The sequence below is a fragment of the Grammomys surdaster genome, unplaced genomic scaffold, assembly GCF_004785775.1.
Source record: "Grammomys surdaster isolate TR1022 unplaced genomic scaffold, NIH_TR_1.0 98, whole genome shotgun sequence".
Taxonomy (NCBI): domain Eukaryota; kingdom Metazoa; phylum Chordata; class Mammalia; order Rodentia; family Muridae; genus Grammomys; species Grammomys surdaster.
Window position 1 is genome coordinate 296,855 of NW_021604577.1, and position 25,080 is coordinate 321,934.

At 44.1% G+C, this 25,080-nt stretch overlaps 1 protein-coding gene across 6 annotated transcripts in view; it reads left to right on the top strand.

Annotated features, from left to right (window-relative positions):
- The first annotated feature begins 230 nt into the window (after positions 1–230).
- Positions 231–25,080, top strand: part of Nin (ninein) — a 97,011-nt gene continuing 72,161 nt past the window's right edge. For 2 of the 6 annotated variants that reach the window (XM_028781645.1, XM_028781653.1), the window contains exons 1-4: positions 231–412; positions 793–839; positions 9,258–9,461; positions 21,688–21,769. In XM_028781645.1, coding sequence (XP_028637478.1) covers positions 9,279–9,461; positions 21,688–21,769 — 265 coding nt within the window. In that variant the 5' untranslated portion in view covers positions 231–412; positions 793–839; positions 9,258–9,278. Of the gene's footprint in view, positions 413–792; positions 840–1,081; positions 1,204–9,257; positions 9,462–21,687; positions 21,770–25,080 lie in introns of those variants that run through there. The other 4 variants (XM_028781621.1, XM_028781639.1, XM_028781659.1 and 1 more) reach the window with 3 other exon arrangements.

Genomic DNA, 25,080 nt, shown 5'->3' on the forward strand with positions numbered 1-25,080 from the left:
CCAGGTGCTAGTAGATGCCTTTGAGAGAAAAAGGAGGTGGTGGGCAAGGGACCGCATGGTGGCAGTGCCAGCAAGTTCGCCGAGGCGACCTCTGGGTGCAGGACGGACACGTGGAGCCAGGGCGTTCCCAAATTCAAATCTCCCCGGCGGGGGCTCGCACCCGCCGACTCTCCGCGGCTACCCGCTCCTCCCTCGGCTGCCGCGGGAGGAGGAGCCGCGCCCTGGCCGGCGTCCCCTTGACTCCTCCCTGCGCGGCCAGGCTCTTCCTCCCCCGCGGCCCGATCTCCGGGTGGCAGCGGCTGAGCCCGGAGCGAGCGCGCTGGGCGCGGCCGTCCCGTGCCGCCCGTCCGAGCCCGAGAGTACCGCGGTCATGGTCTGTGCGGTGGCGCGAGGCGCCTAAGCCCGGGGCGCGGTAAGCGACAAGCTGGGGAGCCCCGGGGGTTGCGCGGCCTGGGAGCTAGAGGAGGCCTTGGCTGCCAGTGCGCTGTCTACGAGGGACCCCGAGCGCCCTGAGCGGCGCAAACCCGCAGATCCTGGTCCAGCACGCGGTGCGGCCCCGGAGGGGCTCTGTCGCGGGCGGGTGGTGGCGGCTGGGGGTGGGGGGAGGGGCGACGGCGGGGGCGGAGGATGCGCCGGCGCGCTTTTGTGAGCGCTGGCCCCTTACATATGGAAATGACGCCCGTGCTGGTCCCTAGTCGCGTCCTCTGGAAGGACGCGTGCCCGGATCGGCGGCGCGGGCTGCTGGGTTTCGCGGCGCTCGCGGGGCCCTAACAAAGCGCCCTTTCCTTGCAGACCTCCGGAGGCGGCCGGCGTGGGCGCTCCCCAGAGGCCGACGGAAGGTAGGCGAGGCCCGCGGGGTCGGACCTCAGGTCTGGTGTGTGAGCTCTTCGACCCGCGAGGGGACAGGTGGAGTGGGGACGCCGCTCGCGTTGCTAGGAACCTGGGCTGGCCCGCCCTTCGCCACACCTCCGCCTCCCAGACCTGCGGCGCCCGGAGCTGAAAGCTGCTACTGTGCCTCGCTCCAGCGGCGGGTAGGAGCCGGAGCGAGCAGAAAGGGTTCTTGTTCTGTGGGTCGAGGCCACCCAGGCAGCCCTGAGGTCCAAAAGCTGAAGGGGAAGCCTGCGTGAGGAGCCCCTGGGTGTCGATCTGAACATCTTGGGAGCGCAGAGCTGCTTGGAGTCCTGAAAGTGGAGATTTTAGAAGGTGCGTGGGATCCGTGCAGGTAGAGACTTTTGGGTACAGCTATCTGGAAAGGGTGGCAGTACATCGTGACAGTTGCTCTGAAAACCGCGATCTCCAGAGCAGAGGAGTGTGGAATGAAGTAAGGAGAGGCTGTAGGTGGGAGAGAAGTATCCAAGACTCAGGTCTGAACTGCAGTACCACCCCCACTTCCCCTAAAAAGACAAGGCTGATGGAAACCAGCCTCCGCTTAAAGCTCTGAGTTTGAGAGAGATTGGAAAGGAGATGCCCCTAGCCTCAGCTCGGAAGGTGCAAACGAAAGGGGAGCTGGAATCGTGTGCTGCCAGGGATCGTATTTCCAGGCAACTTTGTTATTATGAGACGGTCTCATCATCTTTTACCTGGGACAGACCCTTTCCAGGCGGTGAGGAAGTCCTGAGAAGGCTTTCCTTGCAGCTTAACCAAAACAGACTGTGGTTGTCTACGTGGCTGCCACGGTAGCTTTTAGGGTGCTCATTCCAATAAATCTCATGATAGCACCTGAGCTAGGTTCTTGGGACCATGAACTATCAACTCAGTTGGGTTCGCTCTGATGTGTCATCTTGGCATCAATGTTATCTATTTGCATGCTTCCCAAGGCTTAACAAACCATAAGGAAATACTTTCCTGGCACGGGTGTAGCTTCTTCTAGGGTCTTCTGCAGTGGTGAACACGGCTGTTGGGGGCTGACCTGGAATATTAGCATGTCTTGTTGTGGAATTGAAAGAAGTTATGAAATACCCCAGCTGATCATCAGTAACATCACGGGCTGGCTAAAAGGGGAGTTCGTGCTATTTCTTCAGCTGTGGTTGGTGTTTATAGGGAGGTGATCTGGGCAGCGGGTATTGGCAACCTGCCTATTTTCAAGGCTCTCTGATGTTTTAGAGGGAAGCATTCCGAACTGCAGTGTTGAAAGCAAATGGATTGCCATAAGCAAAGGCATTGCCAATATACAGATACTGGGACAAGGAAGAGGAAGCCACCCACCCTCTATGCGGTCCCCCTGTTGAAATGTCACGGTCCAGTCATGTTTAATAGGTGCTTGCTCTGAATGTCACAAGTTCTTTTTTCTTCTTACTCCCTTTTCATTTTAGATAATGTAATGGCCCTTCATATCAGAAGATGTTAACTCACAGGACAAGAATAGGGCTCCACAGAACTCTGAACAGTCAATCTTAATTTAATATAGTCAGTGTTCTTATCATGAGTCAAATGTTGTTCAAATAAATTGTTTTAAATGTCACTGTAAATGACTTTTTAAACTAACACTTTACCAGTCTTGATGCTTCCATTTTGTGTTGATAATGAAAATACATTTTATAAGTCTTACCCTGATAGAGGCTTGGCAGTTACATCAGGACATCTTAGAGGGATTCAGACAGCCTAAGCCTTTTAGGCTACTTTTATAAATGCCAACTCATTTGTAAGCCAATAAATAATGCAGTTGGAATTCTGGCTATTGATCTTACATCTATTGGGCAGAGGCTTGTGGGGTGAACCTCACCAATATATATATATATATATATAAAATCATATATGTATGATTATATTCAGAAATAAGATAATTTAAAATATTATGGATTATGCAAATGAGAAACATCTTTAGAAATTAGCTCACTTCTTTACTGCAATTTGTATGAGCAATTAGACACTTGCTTTATATGGAAAGTGCTCAGAGTGTTGATATCCTAATACCTCAACACAGTTGGGGAAATATCATCTATAGATGTGAGAACAGGCGTTTTCCATTCAGGCCCTAGGGAGCTCACAGCTTCAGACATCCTAAATTAATTTATGTAAATACAGCTCAAGAAATGAAAGTTGTTTAAGATTCCTTCCTTCCTTCTTCTTCTTCTTCTTTTTTTTTTTTAAGTAGCAAACACAAAACTCTGTTTTGTTTTTGGCTTTGTGTGTGGCTCCTGTAGTTTTGTAAGTAGTTGAATATAGATTATTGGATCTGTTGTGTGAAGCTGTTGTTTTTCCTTAGTTGATTAGGTAATTCACCTGCTATTAGGTATAACAAAAGCCTGGATTCACATCAACCTGCAGGGCAGTAAAATCCTAATGCATGTTTAGGTTGAGAATAAATACTAGCAGGGTGCCCTTGGCACAGTTACATTTTAGAGTATGCTTAGCAAAACAAGTGTTCCTTCAGACTCATCTGAATGTGAGTTTTCCATGTTCAGTGGCATGTTGGAATATAAATATGTGTGTTTGTATGTATTTTTTTTCTACCTCAGCTCTGTTCCTGCTGATGCTCTGTATTGTTTTTGATTTCCAGCTTGAAGGCAGGAGGCACTGCTTGAGTTGGGAGGAGGCATTTAGCAGTTTGTGGCTGAGCAGCAAACAGTACTTTGAAAGAGTGTTTTTAGGTAAAAATTGGTGGATGGGGTGGGCAGGGCATGGCTTATTCTGGAGCTGGTGCTGTACTTGAGTTTCTTCTCCTTGTTATTTCCTTTTACAATAAAATTAGTATAAGATTAAGCCTGGGAAATTTTGCAGCTGGTAAAAATGTTTGTAGGAAAAAAAGGGAAGAAAGAGGAACACTTTAATTTGATCATGGTTCATTATTAGGGTCCAATAAAGGCATAGGTGAAAAGCCTTAGCAGATAGGGTTTGTCTTTGCTTATCACTGCAGTCCCAAAGTAATGAAATTACTCACGTGGTGGTCACAGCCTGGGCTGTGGGCCTCCAACAGCTGTGTCTGAACACAGGTCCGAAAGCATCTATTATGATACTCTCTTGAAAGGGAAGAGGCTGAGCCTAGAGGGCCATGCAGACATTCCGCAGAGCTGTTCAGCTGCTGGGCCATCTGGAAAGGAAATAAAAGGCCTGGGCTGGGGGCTGTGGCGCTGTGTTTATTTATTATTTGGTTTACACTTGCCAGACTTTGTCCCCTTTTACTCCCTCCAGCCCAGAACAGATACCTACTCTGGTTGGGGTTCCAGATTTACAAGCTCCTTTCTATAACCTGGTGTGGGGAAGTTCACACACTTGCTTCACACTGACCTGGGGAACATTACTCCAGCTCTACCTCCACCTAGTTTTTGGAAGTCCCCGTTGGCACCATGCTTTTATCAGCTGGGGGATTGAGTAAAGAGTGCATACAGCACAGACGTGATGGATGTCAGTCTGTGGCCTAGTGACAGCCTTGTTTTGGGTCCATTGGGAGGAAGATGCTCCGAGTAATTGTCATTTTGGCCGGTTATTGGGTAGTAAATGTTTTGATTGCTCGCTTTCTGCATCTGCCCCTTATTTAACTGTCCCTAGTTAGGACGCCAACATATTGCCCACACCAGCCCTTTTATTCCAAAGGAGTCATAATGGCTTCTGGCTAGCTGTCATTGGTAGGGTTTTCCCTGAGGTTATGGCTGTCATCCTTAAACTGGAATTGTTCTTTGCAACTTCAAGGAGGATTTACTACTCTCATTCAGCTTTGTAAGTTTCCTGCTGCTGATGGGCGCCTGCTGAGCCTTGACTCTGGAAAGCATTGCCTTCCCAGATTAGACCATAGACCTTAAGTATTCACTGGGGGAAAGCCATAGAATGATGTGTGATTCCTGAGCTGTATCCAATCCTGAAGGTCTGGGACTCTTATGGTTGTCTCATGTATATGTATTTCTTCTCAGCCTCAAATCCCAATGCTGCTTTAGGAAAAGAAAGAAAGAGCCTATCTATCATATTTGTGTATTCCTAGAGACTTGTAGGCTGTATGCATTCGGTTCATGGACCAAGGTAACTGGGATCCCCCAACATTCTGTATTCCAGTTTGGAACAGTGTGTGACTTGAGACTGTCAAAGTTTTTCTCAGTAATCTCCAGCCAGGTGACACAGAAAGGACATAAGTTGTTCAGCCTCACCATCATTACGTCCTCTGAACATGTATAAGGCTGAGGGACAGTAATGGTCACACTAGTAGAATCATGGCCCCTCCTCCACTGTAGTGCTGTGTGGCCTTGAATGGGTTGCTTAATTCTACCTAACCCCAATTTCTACATTTGAAATGGGGGAAGTGATACTATCCATACCCCTGAGTTAGGAAGATTAAATTATATGTATGAGGTGGTATGCATAAAGTACTTGGCATAGGCCAGACTCAGTAAATGCTGAGAAGAACATAATGCCTTCTGAATTTCCTGCTGTGTCTCAGCTTTTCTGCAGTTATCTGGCATTAAAGTTGTCAATAATCTGCCTTTTTAGGCTCAGGTAGCCAAGCATTATCCATTATTATCATCACTTATTAATATAATGATGTTTACGAGGTGACGTCAATTGCCCATTATTCAGTAGCATTCCATGAGCTGCTTCTTGGCTCTGCAGGCAGACTTCTGCCTGATTCATTTAAATTACTCTCCTCTGGCTTCCTTTCCAGGCCTCAGGTGTTTTGCTTGATCTTCAGTTGCCTCTCTTGGACCTGTTTCCCTGAGCCTAGCCACTAGCTTGCCCTACTTCGTTCTAGAACAACCCTCCCAGATGGCTGTTGTTATCCTCGTTGTCTAAACAAGGGGGCTTGACAAGTGTTTTAGCACACAGTCTCCTCCAAAGCCTGGTCTCCTATCCGAGAACCGCAGCTGTAGTTTGTGGCTGCACTATGCACTGGATTACACTTCGATGACTCCGTTGTAGTTTGGTACTCATTGTTGGTGCTCGGTTTCTTCTTGGTTTTGCCTAACGTTGAGAATGCCCTTGAGAAGTGAAGATGTGTGTGTGTGGAAGAAGTCAGAGCAGGAACTGTCTCTGTGGACTCTGGCATCTTCACCGGGGTAAATTATCCCTCCCTGGAGCCTCCATAACACAAAGTCAGTTCATTTACTGAGTCCCCGGCCCAAAGCATGGATTGTACTATTCAGTTGGGGGAAGGGAAGGTGATAACGAAGGAGAAACTGTGGCCCTTACTACCTTTCTGGCAAGTGGGGAGGGGAAACATTCTTTGCACAGGAAATTACAGATGAACGTTTGGAGAATTGTGTCAACGAACAAAAATGCATTTGGTGGCAGATGAGAACTGACAGCTTGTCACCGTGTGTAACATTTCCTGGATGTCGCAGTTGGAGCACTTGCTTCACTGGGGTGCAGCCCCCCTTCTCCCATCTCCCGTATCACCCCTACCCCCATCCCATGCACCTTCATCTCCCACACCCACACCCCCACACCCCTCACTTTCCACCTCCACCTACCCCCATGTACCCCACCCCAACCCCTGCCTTCAGTCAAAAGAACTTTCTCCTAAGCTTGTAGTCTATGGAACCTAGGAGATGAAGCTCAGGGATAAGGGGGAAAAAAAAAGCTTTCAAATGAAAGATGTATGATCTAGTGAAAATCCAATGGCCTCCCTAAATCAGACATGCTAGCTAACCAGATTCAAAGCAGCAGATAAAGCCAGGTGTTCTTAGCACTGAGCGAGTTTCATTCTCTTTCATTGACTTAGACTTGTGGTTCTCAACCCTCCTAATGCCTTGACCCTTTAATACAGCTCCTCATGTTGTGGTGACCCTCCCCCACCCATAAAATCATTTTCATTGCTACTTCATGACTACAATTTTGCTACTGTTATGAATAATAATGCAAATATATGATAGACAGGAGATCTGATATGTGACCCCTGTGAAAAGGTTGTTCTATCCCCAAGGGGGTCACGACCCATAGGTTGAGAACTATTGGCTAAAACAGAAAGTAACATTTGAAGGGGAAAGTGTTAGGATTCTTTCTGAGTTTAGAAACCCATATACAGAAATCAAGCGAAAGTAGAATTGTCTGGCTTTTCTGAAGTTGGTCAGATTACAACCCAGAGAACTCTTAAGAAAGAGCTTCATAGCTGTGAAAATCCCAGAGCCCATGGGGGTTCCCAGCAGACCTTAGTTGACAATTAACTGGCCCACTCTGTCGGAATCTCATTAGCCAAGCTTGGCCTTGTCTGTGTTCCTTCTTTTTGTGGTTTGGTTTAACATCTTGGTGTTTCTTTTCTGAAGCTTTGATGTTTATGTAGCACTCCCAACATATTTTGAAAACATTTACATACTGATTAGTTAACCCAGCAGACCAACCCTGGGAAGGCAGCCAGAGCCTGCTGCACCCAGTGGTTAGCTGCTGATGGAAGAGACCTTCCCAGGCCTGGGAGCCTGAACCTACACTCTATCATGTTGCTTTCACAGGTGGCCCTAAACATCGAGCTGTGCTGCAGCTCCTTTCCATCTCATCTGACATCATCCAGTTGTGGGGTCACGGCTTGTCTTTCATCTTTTGTTTGGTTGCTTTTTTGTTGTTGTTGGTTACACACACACACACACACACACACACACACACAAAAAGACAGGGGCTCACTATGTAGCCTACTATGTAGCCCTGTCTGTTGTGGAACTCACTCTGTAGACCAGGCTGGCCTTGAACTCACAGAGATTTGTCTGTCTCTGCCTCTCAAGTGCTGGTATTAAAGGCATCCACCACTACACCTGTCTATTTGTCCAGGCCTGTCATATTTTGGACAATTGTCTGTGGAAAGAAAGAAAGAAAGCGGCCTAGAGTAGCCTTGTATTGTTTCAGAATGCTCCATTGCCTTAGGCTTGAGCTGTGTGCAGCAGCTTAAATTACACTGTCTCTGTGTTACTGGGAGCTGCTCTGAGCCCTGACTTGGGGCTTTAGTTAAAGGGGCTGTTCTTACTGTCGGTGTTTTTAAGGGTTGGACCCAGGGCCTTGCACATGCTAAGCATTTATGATGTATCACTGAGCTACACCTCCAAGCCCTGGGGAAGGTGCTGTGTTTTGTAGTCATGGGCTTGGCGGAAAGCCTGATTGCAGACGCCTGAGGTCACCATCCCAAGGGTCTCTGTGTGTTTGACACCGTTGATTGCATCATGAAGCTGCTTCCAGGTGTGCAGCATTTGGGCTGGATCCAGCACGTTACAAATTGATTATTGTATACAAGGAGAAGGAAAGATCTTTTTCGTTTTCTTTCTTCTTTCTTTTTTCTTTTTTAAATTGGAACAGGGTTTTTCTGTGTAGCCCTGGTTGTTGTGGAACTTGTTCTGTATATCGTGCTGTTCTGAACCCACAAGAGATCCGTCTGTCTCTGCCTTCCAAGCGCTGGGATTAAAGGTGTGTGCCACCATACCTAGACTGGGAACATCTTATTCTTGAAGTAAAATACCTATTTTTAGCGAAAGATGACGGAAAGCCTTTCATGATGTCAGGTTTTTACTGATCCTAGGGAGGGTGAAAGGCTGGGACCCAGGTTTGCCGGGCGGTGGGGAATCAGTAATGGAAAACAGGGCAGCCAGGACTGAAGTCTGAGTAGATGGAGGTGGAGGAGTTCAGAGATGCTGTTCAACTCTCCCAAGACAGCCAGTGGCTCCTCAGGAAATGTCTTCAGTGTTTTGCCCTTTCTCTAGGCAACTAAGCATTACCTAAAGCACTCTGGGACAAGAGAGAGCCTCGGGGAGTACTTTCTGTCTTGCTGTGTGTAATTGCACCAGCAAGGCTAATTGAGTTGCTTTTTTGAATTAAAGGCATCTGGGCCATATACATTGGGAGATGGCTCAGCCAGTGCCTCTAAAATAGCTGTGATGTGAAATACCTAGGCTGAATGGAGTGAAAGTTTGGCCACACCTCAGATCCCAGCATCCAGGGATTTTGTCTACAGCTTACAGACTTGTCTAGCAGCTCTAACTCTGTAGTGACTGAATACTAATAATTATCTCATCTGACCTGGCTGGCCTTTCACTTTCCTGAGTTCTCAGGCTGATAGGTGAGAAACCCTTTCAGGTACGAGTCTGACAGATGGGCCATTTGCCCTTGCATCTGTTAGGAAGGAGGACTGCCTGCCTAAACCCTTGGTGCCTGTAATGTTACTCCATTGTAGCAGTACAGTTGTGTCCTGGTGCTGGTGTGTGTACAAGTACTACTGGCCAGGCAAGGCCTTGCTGAAGAGTGTTCCAAGTGGCTGATGGGGCTGGGGGAGATGTGTGTGTCCAGGTAGGGCAGGGGGAGATTCATGTGTCCATAAATGACCTGCCCCAACCTGTCTTTCTTCATGTCTCATACAGGTGAGCGCTGTGGGCTATGGGATGGATGAGGTGGAGCAGGACCAACATGAGGCCCGACTCAAGGAGCTGTTTGACAGTTTTGACACCCTGGGAACTGGGTCTCTGGGTCAAGAGGAGCTCACTGACCTCTGCCATGTGCTGTGTTTGGAGGATGTGGGCCCAGTGCTACAACAGACACTACTCCAGGACAACCTCTTAGGCAGGGTAAGATCTGGGGAATATCAGAGTTGTTGGAAGTGGGGTGCGGTTTCTGTCAGGGTACTGGGGTTGGTGGCAAGCCACAGGTGTGTTGTAACTTGTCTCTTGCAACCTGGCCGTTAACCTGGGGTGTGTAGTTTGCTCTCGTGATAAGGGCATGATAAATTAAGTTGTACACTCAGCATTATGGGTAACAAGAGAAATAGACTGTTTCCCAGACTTTCCCCCTTGTTCTTTGTGGGTCATTGCATTGAATCCATATTCATCACTGGGACAGAGAACAGAGGGGTGAAATTTCCATGGAAAAGGAAGGGCAGGAAGAGAGCTGCCATTCACAGGAAGTAGAAGTAGATTTCTAGCATGACTTTTAAAAAGCTGGTTTTCTCGTGGGTCGTTTTGAGGTGAAGATTGAACCTTCCCTCCAGGAAGTAAAACAGAAAAGTACCCAAAGTGTAGGGCATCTCTAATCCAGCCCAGCATGCATGGAGTGTGTGTGAAAACCGGTTAACTTGCACATTTGACCTGGTTATGTTTTCCCTGTAGATCAAATCTCAGGCAAGAGAAACAGAAAGAGAAAGAGGAAAGAGGTCCCCCTTGTCCCAAGCTCCTAGAAGTGAGAAGGACATTTAGTCTGTTGCAGTCTGAGAATGCCCTTGGTTCTCCCATTCATAATCAGTAGCCTCCTTTGCCACACTTTGTGTAGAGTTTTCTCGCCCTCAGCTCTAGGGCAGGCAAAATGAAAGAGGAGGGACTTCTGAGCTGTGTTGCTAATTGTGACACTCAGTACACAGGTTTGTCCTGAGCTGTAACTCCAGGAAGCAGTCCTGAAGCTTAGTTTGGTTTTGCTAGATACACCTCCTCCTCCTCCCTTGTTCACTGTCTTCCAACGAAAGCATGGATACGTGTCCCAAGGCATAGAAGTATTGGATGCATGTCACATGAAGGAGGCAGGCACAGCACTAACTGTGAAGTTAGTGTAAAAAAAAATGATATTGGGGGTTTGACATGATGTGAGGCCAAATAGTTCACACTTCAGGAAAAGGAAGTTGATTTTGTTGCAAAAAGCAGGGCCATTCTTGGTCACTTTGAGAAGATTAGATGTTTGTGAGTATATGTGGTACCTAGAAAATGCTAAAAAGACTCATTCAGAAAGTAGTAAAAATAGCAATAGGGAAGGTCAAACCATTCACTCTTATTTCATGTGCTCCAGGGTTTTAGGCACAGTGGAGAACAGAGTAGCATCTCTCAGTGTGGTCCTCAGGTTGCAGGCCTTTGGGATGAAGGGGTAGTTGCATTTAGTGCTTCAAAAAGCACAAGGAGCCAAACTCTGGCTGATGGTCTCCCTGAGACCCTCTCTCAGAGTACAAGGGAATCCTCTGCACAGATTCTGCCCCGGCAGCTGGCTAACAATTGGCTCTCCAGATGTTAGCCCAAACCAGGGAACGGTTATCGATTGATTTGTTAATGGCTTGACACCATCAGCCTGCTTTTTACGCCGGCTATTTGCCTGAATAGTGAGTACCTAAGTGGTCTACAGTGTGATATTTACTTAGTGAGCCAGTGATAAAGTTAAATAGATGTCTGCATATTGATTTCATGTGGGAGGTCCCTGGTGATTGTCTTGAGAGACAGCATTGTCATGAATTAACACACTACAGTTAAATTTGCATCTTTATGAAACTGAATTATTCTCCTTGGTTGATCGCATTGGCCATATGCTGTGAAGATGTCTCATGCACAGTTTATAATTTTCAGTTGTAAAGCAATAAATCTCTTAGAGTTTATTGGAGCCATTCTATGTACCACCTTCACGATACACTGAGTAGGGATCTTACATTGTTGAGGTGTAAGTGTTAAAAATTGACTTAATTTAGATAACACATAGTAACTGTGTACTGATGTGTGGAATTTCAATACATGTGTGTCATGCATCATGATGAGGTCAGCTGACTGGCATTTTCTTGTGTTGGGAGCATTAGAAATCTTTTCCATTATCTTTTTTGAAATATTTCCTTAATCATTACCAACTATCGTTATTCTATTTTCATTTTACTTATTGTGTGTGTGTGTGAGAGAGAGAGAGAGTGTGTGTGTGTGTGTGTGAAGGAGAGAGAGAGAGACAGGGACAGAGACAGAGACACAGAGACAGAGACAGCAGCAGCATTGAGGGGCAGCAGATAACTTGAGGTAGTAGGTTCTCTCCTTCCACCATTCGAGACCTGGGACTAAACTCAGGTCCTTGGCAATCCTTGGCAGCAAGGCTTTTTACAAGTTTTTGTTATTTTTTGTTTGTTTGTTTGCTTATTTTATTTTGAGATAGGGTCTCACTATGTAGCCCTGGCTGGCCTAGGACTGCTTATATAGACCAGGCTGGCCTCAATCTCACAAGTTCTTCCTTCCTCTGTTTCCTATTTGCTGGAATTAAAGAAGTGGGCCACCATACCAGTCCCAAGCTGACTTTTTTTTTTTTTTTTTTTTAATGTCAACTACCTTTCTTCTTGTTAGAAGTGTATAGAGAAAGTTAAAGACTGGGGATATAACTCAGATGGTAAAGTGCTTATCTGGAATGTGTAAGGCCCCGGGTTCAGTCTCTGGTACTATACCATCAAAGGGTGGGGGATAGGTTATAAGGACTAGAAGCTTGATTTAATAAGTAGAAAAAGTAGCATGACAAATCTTGATACATTCATCAATTCATTAGTTGTATAATTAATATAATTGTGTGTAATATGTGACAGTCATTCAATTAGTCTCATTGTATTGGTATAATTTATTAATGCCTACTATATACTATAGTAGTTCATAAAATTGGCTTTTCGATATATTAGGAGCCATCATCTTCCTAGATGCTTCTGACTTTAATTTTTACCTTTTTGAATAATAAACACCTTAATTGAATATAACTGTTATTATATCAATGTATATGTATCGGTGTGTGTATGTGTGTGGTGCATTTTCTATGCATTTGCTAATAGATCATTTCCCTTTAAGTTAGAGTTAGTTGATCTGTCTGGATTCATAACTTAAGTCAATATTTCCCTGATCCTGTTGGTTACTGTTCAGATGTTTAAAAGGCGTAAGTTTAGGACCCTTGATTTAAAAGAAAGGATCAAGTGCATGTGTCCATGTCATCAGCTACACACATGTGAAGCCCCACCCTAGGGCTACCTCGAAGTATGGAAGCATTTTAGGTTGATTGGGTGACTCAGCTGGTGGGTGATTGGTAAAGGGATTGAATGCTCACACAGGGCAGAATGTTATGTTAACTCTTTGCTGGGCCAAGCTTTTACCAAGCAAGTAACTTGGTAATAGATGCTTCCTGTTACTTGTGACCTTATTTTTTTTATTTGTATCAGTTTTAAAAATCAGCATATAAAGCAATAGGTTTCCTTATGATACTTTTTTTAATTTTAAGATTTATTTATTTATTATTTATTTATGTATATGTGTGCTCCATCTGCATGTATAGAAGCAGGCATCAGATCCCATTACATACAGGTGGTTGTGACCCACCATGTGATTGCTGGGAATTGAACTCAAGACCTGGAAGAGCAGCCAATGCTCTCAACTGCTGAGCCATCTCCAGCTCCCATTATGATAGGTGTTCCCTTGAGTCTCTTTCTCTTTTATCTGCAGTTAGGATGGAAAGGAGATAGCTTGCTTTGGTTTGATAGGTAGTTTCAATTCAGTTTAGATTTGATAGATAGCTTAGATTTAGTTGATCTGTCTGGAAACCTTCGGACTACATTCATGTTATATAATGGATTTTCCTTTCCTTATCCAATATGACAACTTTGAGACAAGACAGTTCCCTGAAGTTTTGAAGGTTTCTGTTGGTGTGTTCTTTGTTAAAAATCTAAAATACCCTGTGTTCTTGGCACATCTATTCAAATGACAACAAGCAGAACTCATAGCTCCAGAGTCCCATGGGTACCTGACCTTTTAAGCCAGTGTAATGGGTACACACCTTTAATCCCAACACTCAGAAGGCAGAGGCAGGCAGATCTCTGAGTTTGAGGCCAGCCTGGTCTACAGATTAAGTTCCAGAACAGCCAGGACAGAGAAACCTTGTCTTGAAAGACCCCACCCCCCCAAAAAAAAAAGGAGAGAAAAGTTTTAATATTAAATTTTGATAGCTATGCAAACATATAATTTATCTCCCTTTACCGTTCATTTCAAAGTGCTTGGGGCTCTTTCAGGAATGCCACTATTAAGTTGGAATGGAAGATTTGCCTTTGTTTCCAAGTCATTAAAAGCTTCTTATGTTTTTTTTTTTTCTCTTACACATACTTAGCTATTTGAAGAGTAAATCTGACATCGAGAAAGACTTTCTGGCGGTGGTTATTTGGACTCGTTCTGAGTGTATGCAATTACACTTGATCATCAGCTCCCGCCTATTTATAACCATCCGCAATCACGCTCCTGTGGATTTCACGGAGCTGACTCTCCTCAGACTGACAGTGGTGGGGTGGGAAACGTGCTCAGTCTCCTTCTATGTAACCTGTAGTTAGGACTGTTATTTGTACTGCTTTTGTGACCCTGGGTAGATCACTCTTCTCTACAAGATTCTCCTTTGAGGTTGCTTTGAACTCTACCTTCCCTGTGTTTCACCTGATCAGATTGCTTCTATTCTATATTGAGGATTTAATGTCAAACTCACTACAAAATGAACTCCCATTACTAATCCTGTGACTCCTTAAGTCTCAGAGTATTTATTTAGTGTGAAAGGAAACAGAGGTAAAGGAGTGACCCTGGACTCTGGAAAAGCAAGTAGGACAAGCTGTGGATGGCCATTCTCATCTGACCAAATTATTTAAATAATACCTGATCTCTCAGCCTGAAATGATGTAGTTGGGAAGGCTCAGTAAGATTTCCCAATATTTTGTGATACTTTTTATGAGTGGCTTCTTGTTTTCCAAAGGGTATTTCATGTCCTTCAGTATCTATCACAGGTGTTAGTCATCAGGGCTCAACTGTGTGACAAAGAATCCTAGTACCTAGTAAGGCTTGTTCAAGGTCAGATGACTCATTTGAGGCCGTGCCAGCATGGGATGCTAGAGTCCCCAGCCCTTGCATTTAAGTTCATGTGTCCCCAGTGTCTTCTACACTAACTATGCAAAGGTGAATCTCATTCCTTCTCATTCCCTCTAAACATTACTGCCCCCACCGCTACCGCAGCATCAAGTACATAGGGACAATGCACTCTCATATAGTACAGTTCCTGATGTCAGACCTCAACTCAAACACTGACTCCTGCCACTTTTCTATGTCATCTCAAATCCTTCATCTGCAGAATGGGAAAGACAATAGTTTCCTGACAAGGCTGATGGGTGCTGACTGAGAGTGTGGACACCAAAGACCTTACAGAGAGTCAGAGAGAAGGTCCTGGCTGAATATTCCCCCTCTACAAGAATGAGTCTTTGATAAATAATGACTTTCCTGTTGTAGAAGATTGGTCTGATGCTGCTTGGATTCAAATGCTAAGTACTGGCCCCCAAGATCTGATTGCCCTGTCAAGGAAGAGATCCTCATGTATATCAAATGATGCTCTGTAACCTTGCTCCCCAAGTTAATTGGTCAGTAGATAGATAGTAGTTGAACAGTAGATAGATATAGGCAGGTTTTCAGTTACCTGGCTGGGGGTTGCAGGTACAGAGAAGAGGGAGAAAAAAGGACAGGGAAGGAGGAAGAAACCACCATGAGAGGAGATGGACCATGAGCACATGGCCAGGAGAAACAGCAAGGAACAAGAGACCTATGGCTGGGGTGTGAGTTAAAATAGCTCCAAAACCTGCTTGGTCTAGGCTTGCATCTTGTAAATAAAATACATGGATTTTATGTCTTTTGTGTTTAGCTGAAAACATTTCATAGCCTAGTCTTTTGTGGCAAAACACAACCTGTTTGCTAGTCTATGAGGTTTCTCCTCGCTCATGGAGACCATTTTTTGATGGGCCCTTATTTCTATACCTACCTCAATTAACAATGTCCTGAAGTTTGTGTCACTGATTTCCTTTAGTGTAAGCAGACACAAACAAACTAAGTTTAATGACGGCAACATAGAGCTTTGTCTTGTTAAACACTGGTCTCAATGCTCTAAGTTTGGGTCTGTGCATTTGATCTCAGTGGCTGCACACGGTGACTGTGCAGTGTTAGATTCTTTATTCTACTATCATCATGGCCGTTGTGCTGAGCTAGCACTCAGTTCTTGTGTAGCACTTTACACTCTTCTTCCAGAAGGGCAAATTGTTTCCTGAAAACAGCATCTGTACAGAATGTGGCAGGGAATAGTGATGAGGTAAAATCTGTCAAGAGGTGGTGACACATGACAGAGAGTGAGAGAGAGAGAGAGAGAGAGAGAGAGAGAGAGACTTGACTAGCCTTCCTATTAATTTAGTTTAAATGTCATGTGTGTTTTTAGTCAGGCATGTAATTTCTGCATTGCTGCAAACTGCCCTTCGAGGCATAGAGAGATGCTTATTAAATGAATGGCAGCAATTCTTATTCCAACAGGGAAGTACCAGCCAAGGCACCCACAACCTGGAAGCTCATTACCTTGTAAGACTGAATTGCCTTGTATATTTGTGTATGTCTAAATTTTGACGTACTACAATAGTAAAGCCCCCTTGGAGGGAAAAGGGGTGCTAAATCTTCTTAGTTACTGAACATGGTGAGCGTGCTGTTAATATGATTCTTAACAATAGGGGCCATTTACCAGCATTTTGGTTCTGGGTTGAACCCTGAGGGGCTTTTTACCACATCAGTATTCATGAGCATTGATGGAAAAAAAAATGCAATCACCTACCTCCCTTAGAGAATGGTCTCCTTGAATCAAAGATGTGGCATTTACTGCTGTTTAAATCCTGGGGCCCAGGGTCTGCGTGCCCTTGCAAGAAGGAAATAAAGAGAGAAACGGGCTTGAAGCTACGTTGTTTAGTTCAGCTGCCAGGTGCTGTCTGAGGTTTGTTGGAAGGAAGGGACCAGTTTAGATATGTGACATTAGACCATGAAGAACCTCTGACTTCAACAATCATAGATGCTTTATGTGCTAAAATAAGACTGTTTTCCTACTCTGTACGGAAGCCTTTAACTCTGCCGCCTTTGAGAAGGCAAGATGACAAGCCAGGCCCTATTTTCCTTCCCACTGGCCAAGTAGGACATACTGACTGATCAGGGGTACCTGCCAACTTGCTTTGTCTCTTTCCAGGTACACCAGATTCTATCTTCTTGCCACTAATACACTCTCCTCTCTTCCACATTCCGTTCTCCTGCTCCCTAGAGTGGATCTGATAAACTCCTTGAGAGCAGAGGTCAGGTGTCTTGAGTTCAAGTCCTCTGCCTGCTGCCACCTTACCTCTGCTGTGCAGTGGGCACCTGGCAGCTCGCCATGAAGCCCAAGGTTTCGCTTGGCTCCATGGGGGCTCTCTTGAGAGGTCAGGTCATGAGTGAAGAGGGCCTGAGTCTGGCAGAATGGCTGGTTCTGGTAGAGCCACATCAGAAAGCCTGGTTCCCCAGGTAACCCTGCCACTTCTAAGACATGGCTTGGAGCAAGGAACTTCTCTCAACAACCTTTATTTTCTAAACTTAAAGGTGACATCTCAGATGGGTATTGTAAAGTTCAAAGACAAGCTGTCTATGAGAAAAACCTTCAAGAATATTTCACTTACCTTGGATTATCCAAGACATACATGAATAACATTTCCAATAACTAAATCCTTTACCCCATGTACTAACACACTAGGAGAAGAAGAGATTCACCATTAGATAGTCAAAAAAAATCAGTTTAAGTTTTATTTGATCAAATAGTATTTTTTACACATAATTAGACTTACTTAATCATTTTTGCCCTATTAGCTTTTTCAATATAGTAGAAAAGGCTTTCAATATATTTCAGGCTTCATTTAGCCACATCCTATTAAGTTCTGAGTGCATATATTTCATCTTTTAAAAATAGGTTACATAGAATTATTTTAATTTTTTTTTAATAAAAGAATCATCCATTATTTGTGTGTGAAGTTACTTTTTATCCTTACTGTGGGGGCATCTGTCTTTTTTGCTTGCTGTTTCTGAGCTGTGGTGTGGAGATTGCAGCAGGATGACCTTTGTGTTAAAGTAGTGAAGCCGGATGAGGTGGAGAACTTTTAATACCAGCACTCCAGAGGGCAAGGCGGGTGGATCTCTGTAAGCTGGAGGCCAGGTAGTGAGATGCTGTCTTAACAACTATAAAAAAAAAATTGTGTAGTGTGTGTGTGTGTGTGTGTGTGTGTGTTGATACTGGAGAGATGTCTCAGTAGTTAAGAACACTGCTCTTTCAGAGAATCTGGGTTCAATTCCTAGCACACATGGTGGTTCACAAACCATCCATAACTCCAGTTCCATGGGACCCAGCACTCTTTCCTGACTTCCAAAGGCACCAAGCACACGTGGGTTCAACATACATATAAAGTAAATAAATCTTAGAATAACAACAGTTGGGAACTCCTGCAGTGTTTCCTATCTATCCTGCATCTTGGCAGATGTGCCTTAAGCTGTATGTAGGCACAAAGTCTCCCCCATTGGTTTCCTCATTGTCTGCCATATGCTAGATAATCAGATAATCAAGGCTTTGAGATTAGGGACCTACCATCCCAAATGCTTCTACTTGTTACATCTTAGTCAAGGAGATTTCAGCCCCATAAAAAGCCTTTAATGTTGATTGAAAGTAATTCCAGGTTATAGATGCCTGTACCTTGCGTCAAGGGAGGTTTCTAGACCCCAGGGTGAGCTTTATAACTTCTATTTACTGAACTGAATTAGTTTGGACCAAACTCAACACTGAAGGTTTTTTTTTCTCTCTCTTTCTCCTTTCTTCCTCTTAGAGGCAGAGACTCAAATAACTCTGGCTGGCCTGGATATTATTGCTGTGTTGTTTGAGACTGACCTTAAACTCTCAATCTTTCTCTACCTCCCAAATGTTGTGATTACAGGCAGGTACCACCACGCCCAGTTCTCAGAAAGACTCTCTCCTATGACTATCAAAACATAGACCTTTAGAAACCCTGCAGAGATCTGTATAGTCAAGTATAAGGGGCTTGAATTTCTCAGGACAAATGCTTTCCTTTCAAATGAGGCCCCCCTGTTTAGCTTATCACTGCAGGTAGGGGAGCGAGGCTTCACTCAGGGCCCTCTGTGAGTAACTCGAGTTGGGGAAATTCAGAGTTAGGGGTCTCCATCTACAATAGACCAGCGCAGTTTCTCTGATTCTGAGCAACTCCACAGATCTCTGGAGTAGACTGGCCCCAGGATCTCCCAACTGCTACCCTACCCTCTTGGAACTTGACTATGTTACTCCTGCGGTCACTGCCATGCTTCAAAATTCAGCCCCATTTCTCTGTGTTGGGAACAGTCAACCCAGGATTATACATGTTAATATTAACTGCCACTTATGGGGACCTAGTAAGTCTTAGAGTATTCTAGACATTTTACATAACTTTAATTTTTCCCTCTCTAGCACTGTTTAGGGAAGGATGTTATGAAATCATAAGGTGCTCTTAGCACAGTGCCTGCTGGCCACCTTATGACATTCCCTGAGTTTGAGTTCCATGAAGACCGTGGCTTGTGTCACTCCCATCTCTGCTGTGTTACCAGGGCTTAGTGTCTGGCACATAGCTGCTGTTCAATATATACCTGTCAAATGAATCCTACAGATATATTTGCTAGACAGCCCAGTGGTTGCAGATCAGCAGATGAAAGCTTAGGGCAGTTAGGCAAGCTAGCCAGGTCACAATGGGAACTGAACAGCAGTGTGGCCTTCAGAGCCTAGGTGCATCTTCCCAGCCACTCTGCTGCCTGCCCTGATGAGGAGGAATGGTTTTTGACCTTAAGAGACATCTGTCAGCTGGGCCAGGCTCCTAGTATGTGATACTGTAAACTGGCTGTTGGAGTAAGTGGTCTCAACCATGTGAACTCCAGTTTACCAGGGTAGCACCATGCCTACTTGAGCCTATTTCTGAAGTCAGGACTGTGTGCTTTTTTCTTCCCTAGGTTTTAAGGTGGTTGTCAAACACAAACTTCTTTTTTTTCTTTTCTTCTTCTTCTTCTTTTTTTCTTTTTTAGAGACAGGGTTTCTCTGTATAGCCCTGGCTATCCTGGAACTCACTCTGTAGATCAGGCTGGCCTTGAACTCAGAAATCTGCCTGCCTCTGCCTCCCAAGTGCTGGGATTAAAGGTGTGGGCCACCACTGCCCAGCCAGACACAAAGTTCTTTCCTGTGATTGTTTAACCATTTCATGGACCATTTTGTTGCTTTAGCAGATGCTCTACCTCCCTGGACAGACTTCTGTTCGAGGTTTCTTGTAGCTTGTTGATTTCAAAAGTCCATATCGTACAGGAAATTTGCCAAGAGGGTAAAACCTACCTCTTCTCAACATCTACATCTATACATACATATACACATACACATACAGATATATATATATATATCAAGTTATACTCTTTAACAGCAATTAGAAAATTAAGTAAAGCCCACATGATCTAAAAGGTATATGGGGCTGAAGTGATGGCTCAGTGATTAAGAGCAGTCGCTGCTCTGCCAGAGGATCTAGGTCTGGTTCCCAGCACTCATACCACGTGGTGTACAGCTACCTGTAACTCCAGTTCCAGGATACCCAGTACTCTCTTCTGGCCAGGATGGGCACCTGCATGCACATACAAAGAAGCGGGCACACACATTCACATATACATACATATAAATAAATTAAATACTTTCAAATCTCTAAAAGAAATATAATTTGAGGTCAAGTTTTAATGAATCAAAGTTAGTAGAGCTCACATCTACTTTGGAAGAATATGCAAAAGTATAACTAAATACAGTTTGGCTTGAGGTTTTTTGGTTTTCTCCCCCCTCCCCCTAAGATAAGGTTTCTTTGTGTGTCTCTTTCTCATTATGCTAGAACTTGCTCTGTAGATAAGGATGGGCTTAAACTCAGAGATCCACTTGCCTCTGCCCCTGAAGTGCTGGAATTAAAGCCATACCTGGCTTGGTTGTGTGTGTGTATGTGTGTTGGGTTTGTTTGTTTGTTTGTTTTATATTAAGAAATTGACCCTAAGGCCTTGAATATGGTAGGACAGTGTGGTACCATTGAGCTATATCACAAGCCCATTTTAAATTTTTCATTTATTTGATTTTGAGACAGGATCTTATTAAGTTGCTTGGGTTGGCCTAGAACTTACTCTGTCACTTTGGCAAGCTTCAAATTTGTGGGCCTGGTGCCTTGGCTCTTTGGTAGTTGGAATTACAGGCTGCAACCACTAAGCCTGGCTCATTCTTCAGTCTTATGACATGTGTCAAGACGGACACCTCTGCTATGTTTGATTTGTGCAGATAGGACATTTTTTCCAATAAGATGACTGATATGCTTTGTCAATTTTCCAATTATAATTTGGAAGTGATTTTTTAAGCTTATTATTTATAATTGAAACCTCTGTCCAGGAAATAAGTATCACACAAATCAAACTAGAATTATGTTGTCTAGAAATGCTACTTCTCCCTGCTGTCCCAGGCCGAGGTCACATAAAGGTGGAGAAGAACAACTTTTACCCTTGTAAGCGCTTCTGATGAGTGTTTCTGTAAGTCAGACTGGGATCCTATGTTAGTCAAGGCAATTATGTTTTATGAACCAATGGATGTACTTCTCAGACTTCTTGTATTCTGTGTGTTTGCCATTGATTTTTTTTCTATACTCACGGGGACCTGGGAGATAAATATTATATACTTGCCCCAGGCAAAACCCATATTAAAGTCTTCCTTGAAAGAGCTGACTTCCTTCTAGACTGTTCTAAGAGGTGAAAGCATCCGGGGAGCAGCTTGACAATGGGTCGTTTACTCGGGAGGTTTTTCCTAAAGCCCAACCTAATGTCTTTCTCTTTTGATCTTGTTTAAAAGGTAAAAGGGGTTGAGAGTTCACAATGTATCTTCCTGAGTTTACAGAGGGTTTGCCAGCTAGCTTTTCTCCTAGAAAGCTGAATAGATACTTGTATTCTTATAAACACCAGTGTGTTCATGGCACTGCACCTCAGCAAGGAGCAGCCTGTTTTTCCTTCCATGCTTTAGAGAGATGAAGGATGAGAACAGACGTGGGTGATGATTCCTCAAGGCTGTCAGGATGAGAGCGAACAGTGCAGATGCCCTGCAGATGGGTTTGCCTTCTTAGGGTTGTGGAAAATGATTTTCAATTTATTTTTAATTGCTTTTTAGGTACATTTTGACCAATTTAAAGAAGCATTAATACTTATCTTGTCTAGAACTCTATCCAGTGAGGAACACTTTGAGGAGTCAGGTAAGAACACTTCCATTTCTTCTACTTTATATTCCACTTTAAAACTGTATCAAGGGAAGGGCTGGGCATGTAGCTCAGTGATAGAGTGTTTGCCTGACATGCACAAGGCCCCGAGTTCAATCCTCAGCTCTTCTCTCCTTCTTCTCCCCCTCCCCCCGCAAAAAAAGTCTGAAAAGTTTCCTAGAGAAAAATGTGAGGAGCTTGAAGTGTACGTGTGGAGGATTTGGGATATCTGTTCTCCATAGATTGAATTTTCTTTCTGAGACTTCTCTTTTGATACCATCGCAAAAGCCTTGTAGCAGTCAAACTGCAATGGGTTTTAAATGAGGCTTCTTTACTGCAGCAGCTCATTATGGAAGAAATGATTGGATTATTCCTATGTAAGGATTGATGGCCTAGCAATGATTCATAGGAATGAATGACTGATGATAGCTCCTTCAGCCTTGCTTCCTATGTCTGTGTACCATTTGGTCTAGGGGAGATTTTCCTGAAAGAAGAAGCGTGGCCAACAAGAGAGAATTCTGTGTAATCTCAATGAGTAGAAAACCCTCTACTTGTAGACATGACTGCATGGCAGTGTGGTGACTTCTGCATGGCCCCTACCCCACTCTCAAGTGTCTGTGGTCTTGGAACACTTAGTATTAGTAAATATGAAGTAACTGTCATGAAAGAATTAAGCTGTATCTCACTGAGTTTTTTTTTTAAAGAAAGTGCCATATATTATAAGCTATACAGTTATACATCTCAAAAGAGAAAAGTACTGTCAAATATAATCTAAAATGTTTTTGATGATAACATATATTCTAATCCAAATGTGGTCAAATCTGGCCCTGGTGTTGGTATGTCTGAAAATCAGAAAAATATGATAAATATTTGAGGGAAATTCTGAAGTGTAGAAACCTGTATTTAAGTATAGAAAATTATGAAGTCATTTGATTGACATGGGCTGGGGATAAGGGCTGACTGCAAAGGGGCATCAGGAAATTTTGAGGGTGCTGTAACTTCGGTCTCTTGTAATATAATGGGAGTTCCAGGATCACGTGAGCTTTTCCTACCCATACACCTCAATAAGCCTGATTTTAAACAAGAAAACAAATAGGAAACTATATGGCAGTGTGAACAGAGGCGGTCAGCATTTTGTAGAGTTCTTTGGTGTGGCCCATTTACACAGAACACAGATGGAAACTCATTTCTTATCTTCACTGGTGGTCTAGGTCTCCACTGGACTATAAAGTGTTCCAGATTTGGGTCATGTGTCTGGGCTTTACCTTTATTAATGTTCTGAGTTCTGGTGTGAGTCTTCCCCCTTTTTGCTAATGGTATCTATCATTAGTAAGGCTAATTGTGGGCCCAGGGCTTGACACAGCTTCCTGGTAGCTCCTTACTAAGCCCAGGAGCGGTGCTTATATGCTTCAGACTTTTCTAGGCTAATAACAGAATGTCCATAGGTTACTACTGTGGGAACAAGGACTTTTGTTACTTTGGGGATCTCACATTTTATTCGTATTTTTGCTTTTAAAAAGCTTATCATCTTGAGAACAATTATACAAGATCCAGGGACCCTGGATAGAATGGTAGATTTTGGCTGATATGAGCACAGGCAATTTAAACATATTTCCGTTGTCTTCCTATGCTTTCCCAGTGTCCTGGGAAGGGGTAACCTTGACATTAATCCACATGACACTTTCGCCTTCCTTTCCTGAAAACACATAACTATTGTCTGACGGAAGTGTCACTGTAGAAATACAGGTTTGTGGTGACCACACATGTGGAGGCTGCCCTTGTACAAAGTTAGAGACCAATACTTGGAAGACACGAGCTTGGGTCTGCCAGGATGCCAGGCTGACAAAGTGAGTTGCAGATGGTGGTTTTATTACTGCATGTGGGCCACACTACTGTGCAGGCAGAGGCTGCCATTTGGACCAGTCTTCCAGGACTACACCCAGAAGGCATTATCATTCCATCATGTTCCAGAACTGTCCCCAAACCAGTATCATGGAGCAGTAAGATCCCTATGGACAGGGCAGCATTTCAGCCAGCATTTCAATGATACTGCTTACCCTTGTCTTAACAGGATACAAGCCCAGAATGGAACCTGTGCCTTGAATATTTTATCTACTAGGATGTAGGCATCATGGCCCATGATTCCCACACTCCCTGCTTTGTCTGTCATTGGCCTCTGTCTCCCTGGTCCCTCCAATTGCTCATGTCTCTCAAGCCATTTTTTCCTACTAAAACATGCACCCACTCACTCTAAATATGATCCTTTTACCCACTCAGACTGACTGGTTTGTGTGTGCAGAGATAGAAGGGACTCAAGCACAAACTGAGTTCAGCCCTACCTCTCCAGAGCTTCATTATAAGAACCATCCTTAAATGATAGACTCTGCAGCATTTGGGGCTGGAGAGCATTCTGTCGTTTTATAAAAAGCCAAATGGAGGCACAAAGCAGGGCCAGGGCAGTCCCATAAATAATTGACATTAATACTGTATCTCCAGCACATGTACAGAACCTGGTTTTTAAGTATGTTTTAAAGTTTTATTTATTTTTAGCTTATATGTATGTGCCAGTGTCCAAAGAGGCCAGAAGAAGGCATCTGATCCCCTGGAATTAGAGTTACAGGCTACCATGTGGGTGCTGGCAACCAAATCCAGTCCTCTGAAGGAGCAGTAAGTGCTCTTAATTGCTGAGATATCCCTCCAGCCCCTAGTTTAAAAACTTGTAGTCTTTAGATGGATGGGCTGGTCCTCAGTCTGTACAGCCTGTTTCAGAGTTTGCCAAGTTCTAGGTGACAAGAGAGAGGGAACTGCAGCAGGTCATGCCTCACAGCTGGTGACAGAACTTTTGGTGTCCTTACATCATTGGGACGGTTAGAATTTAATTCCTTTCTCACCATATGGATCTATATTGTGGTATGTTCATCATGCCTTTTGAAATCCTAGTGGGCTTTGAGAGAAAAGATAAAAGCAGGAAGGTAACTAAAAAGACAGGTCTATAGTATATAGTGTGAGGAATCCAGAAGGTCATGAAGTGGTAACAGTAAGGTTTCTGTAAGACAAGACATTCTGTGTCTGTATTAGGTAAGTGCTCTAAAGGAACAGGACCAAAGGAATGTGTATCTATATGTGCATATAGATATACTGGTTATAAAATGGAGTTCTCTAGATTGGCTTACATGATATGGTACCTGAACAACCCAAAATGGGTGTCTGTATGTTAGAAAGGCAAGAGCCAGAGATCCCAGAAGTCCCCAGTTAGCATTGAAAACTCACAAGTGCCCATTCCTGGAGAGCCACTGGTACTGGGTACC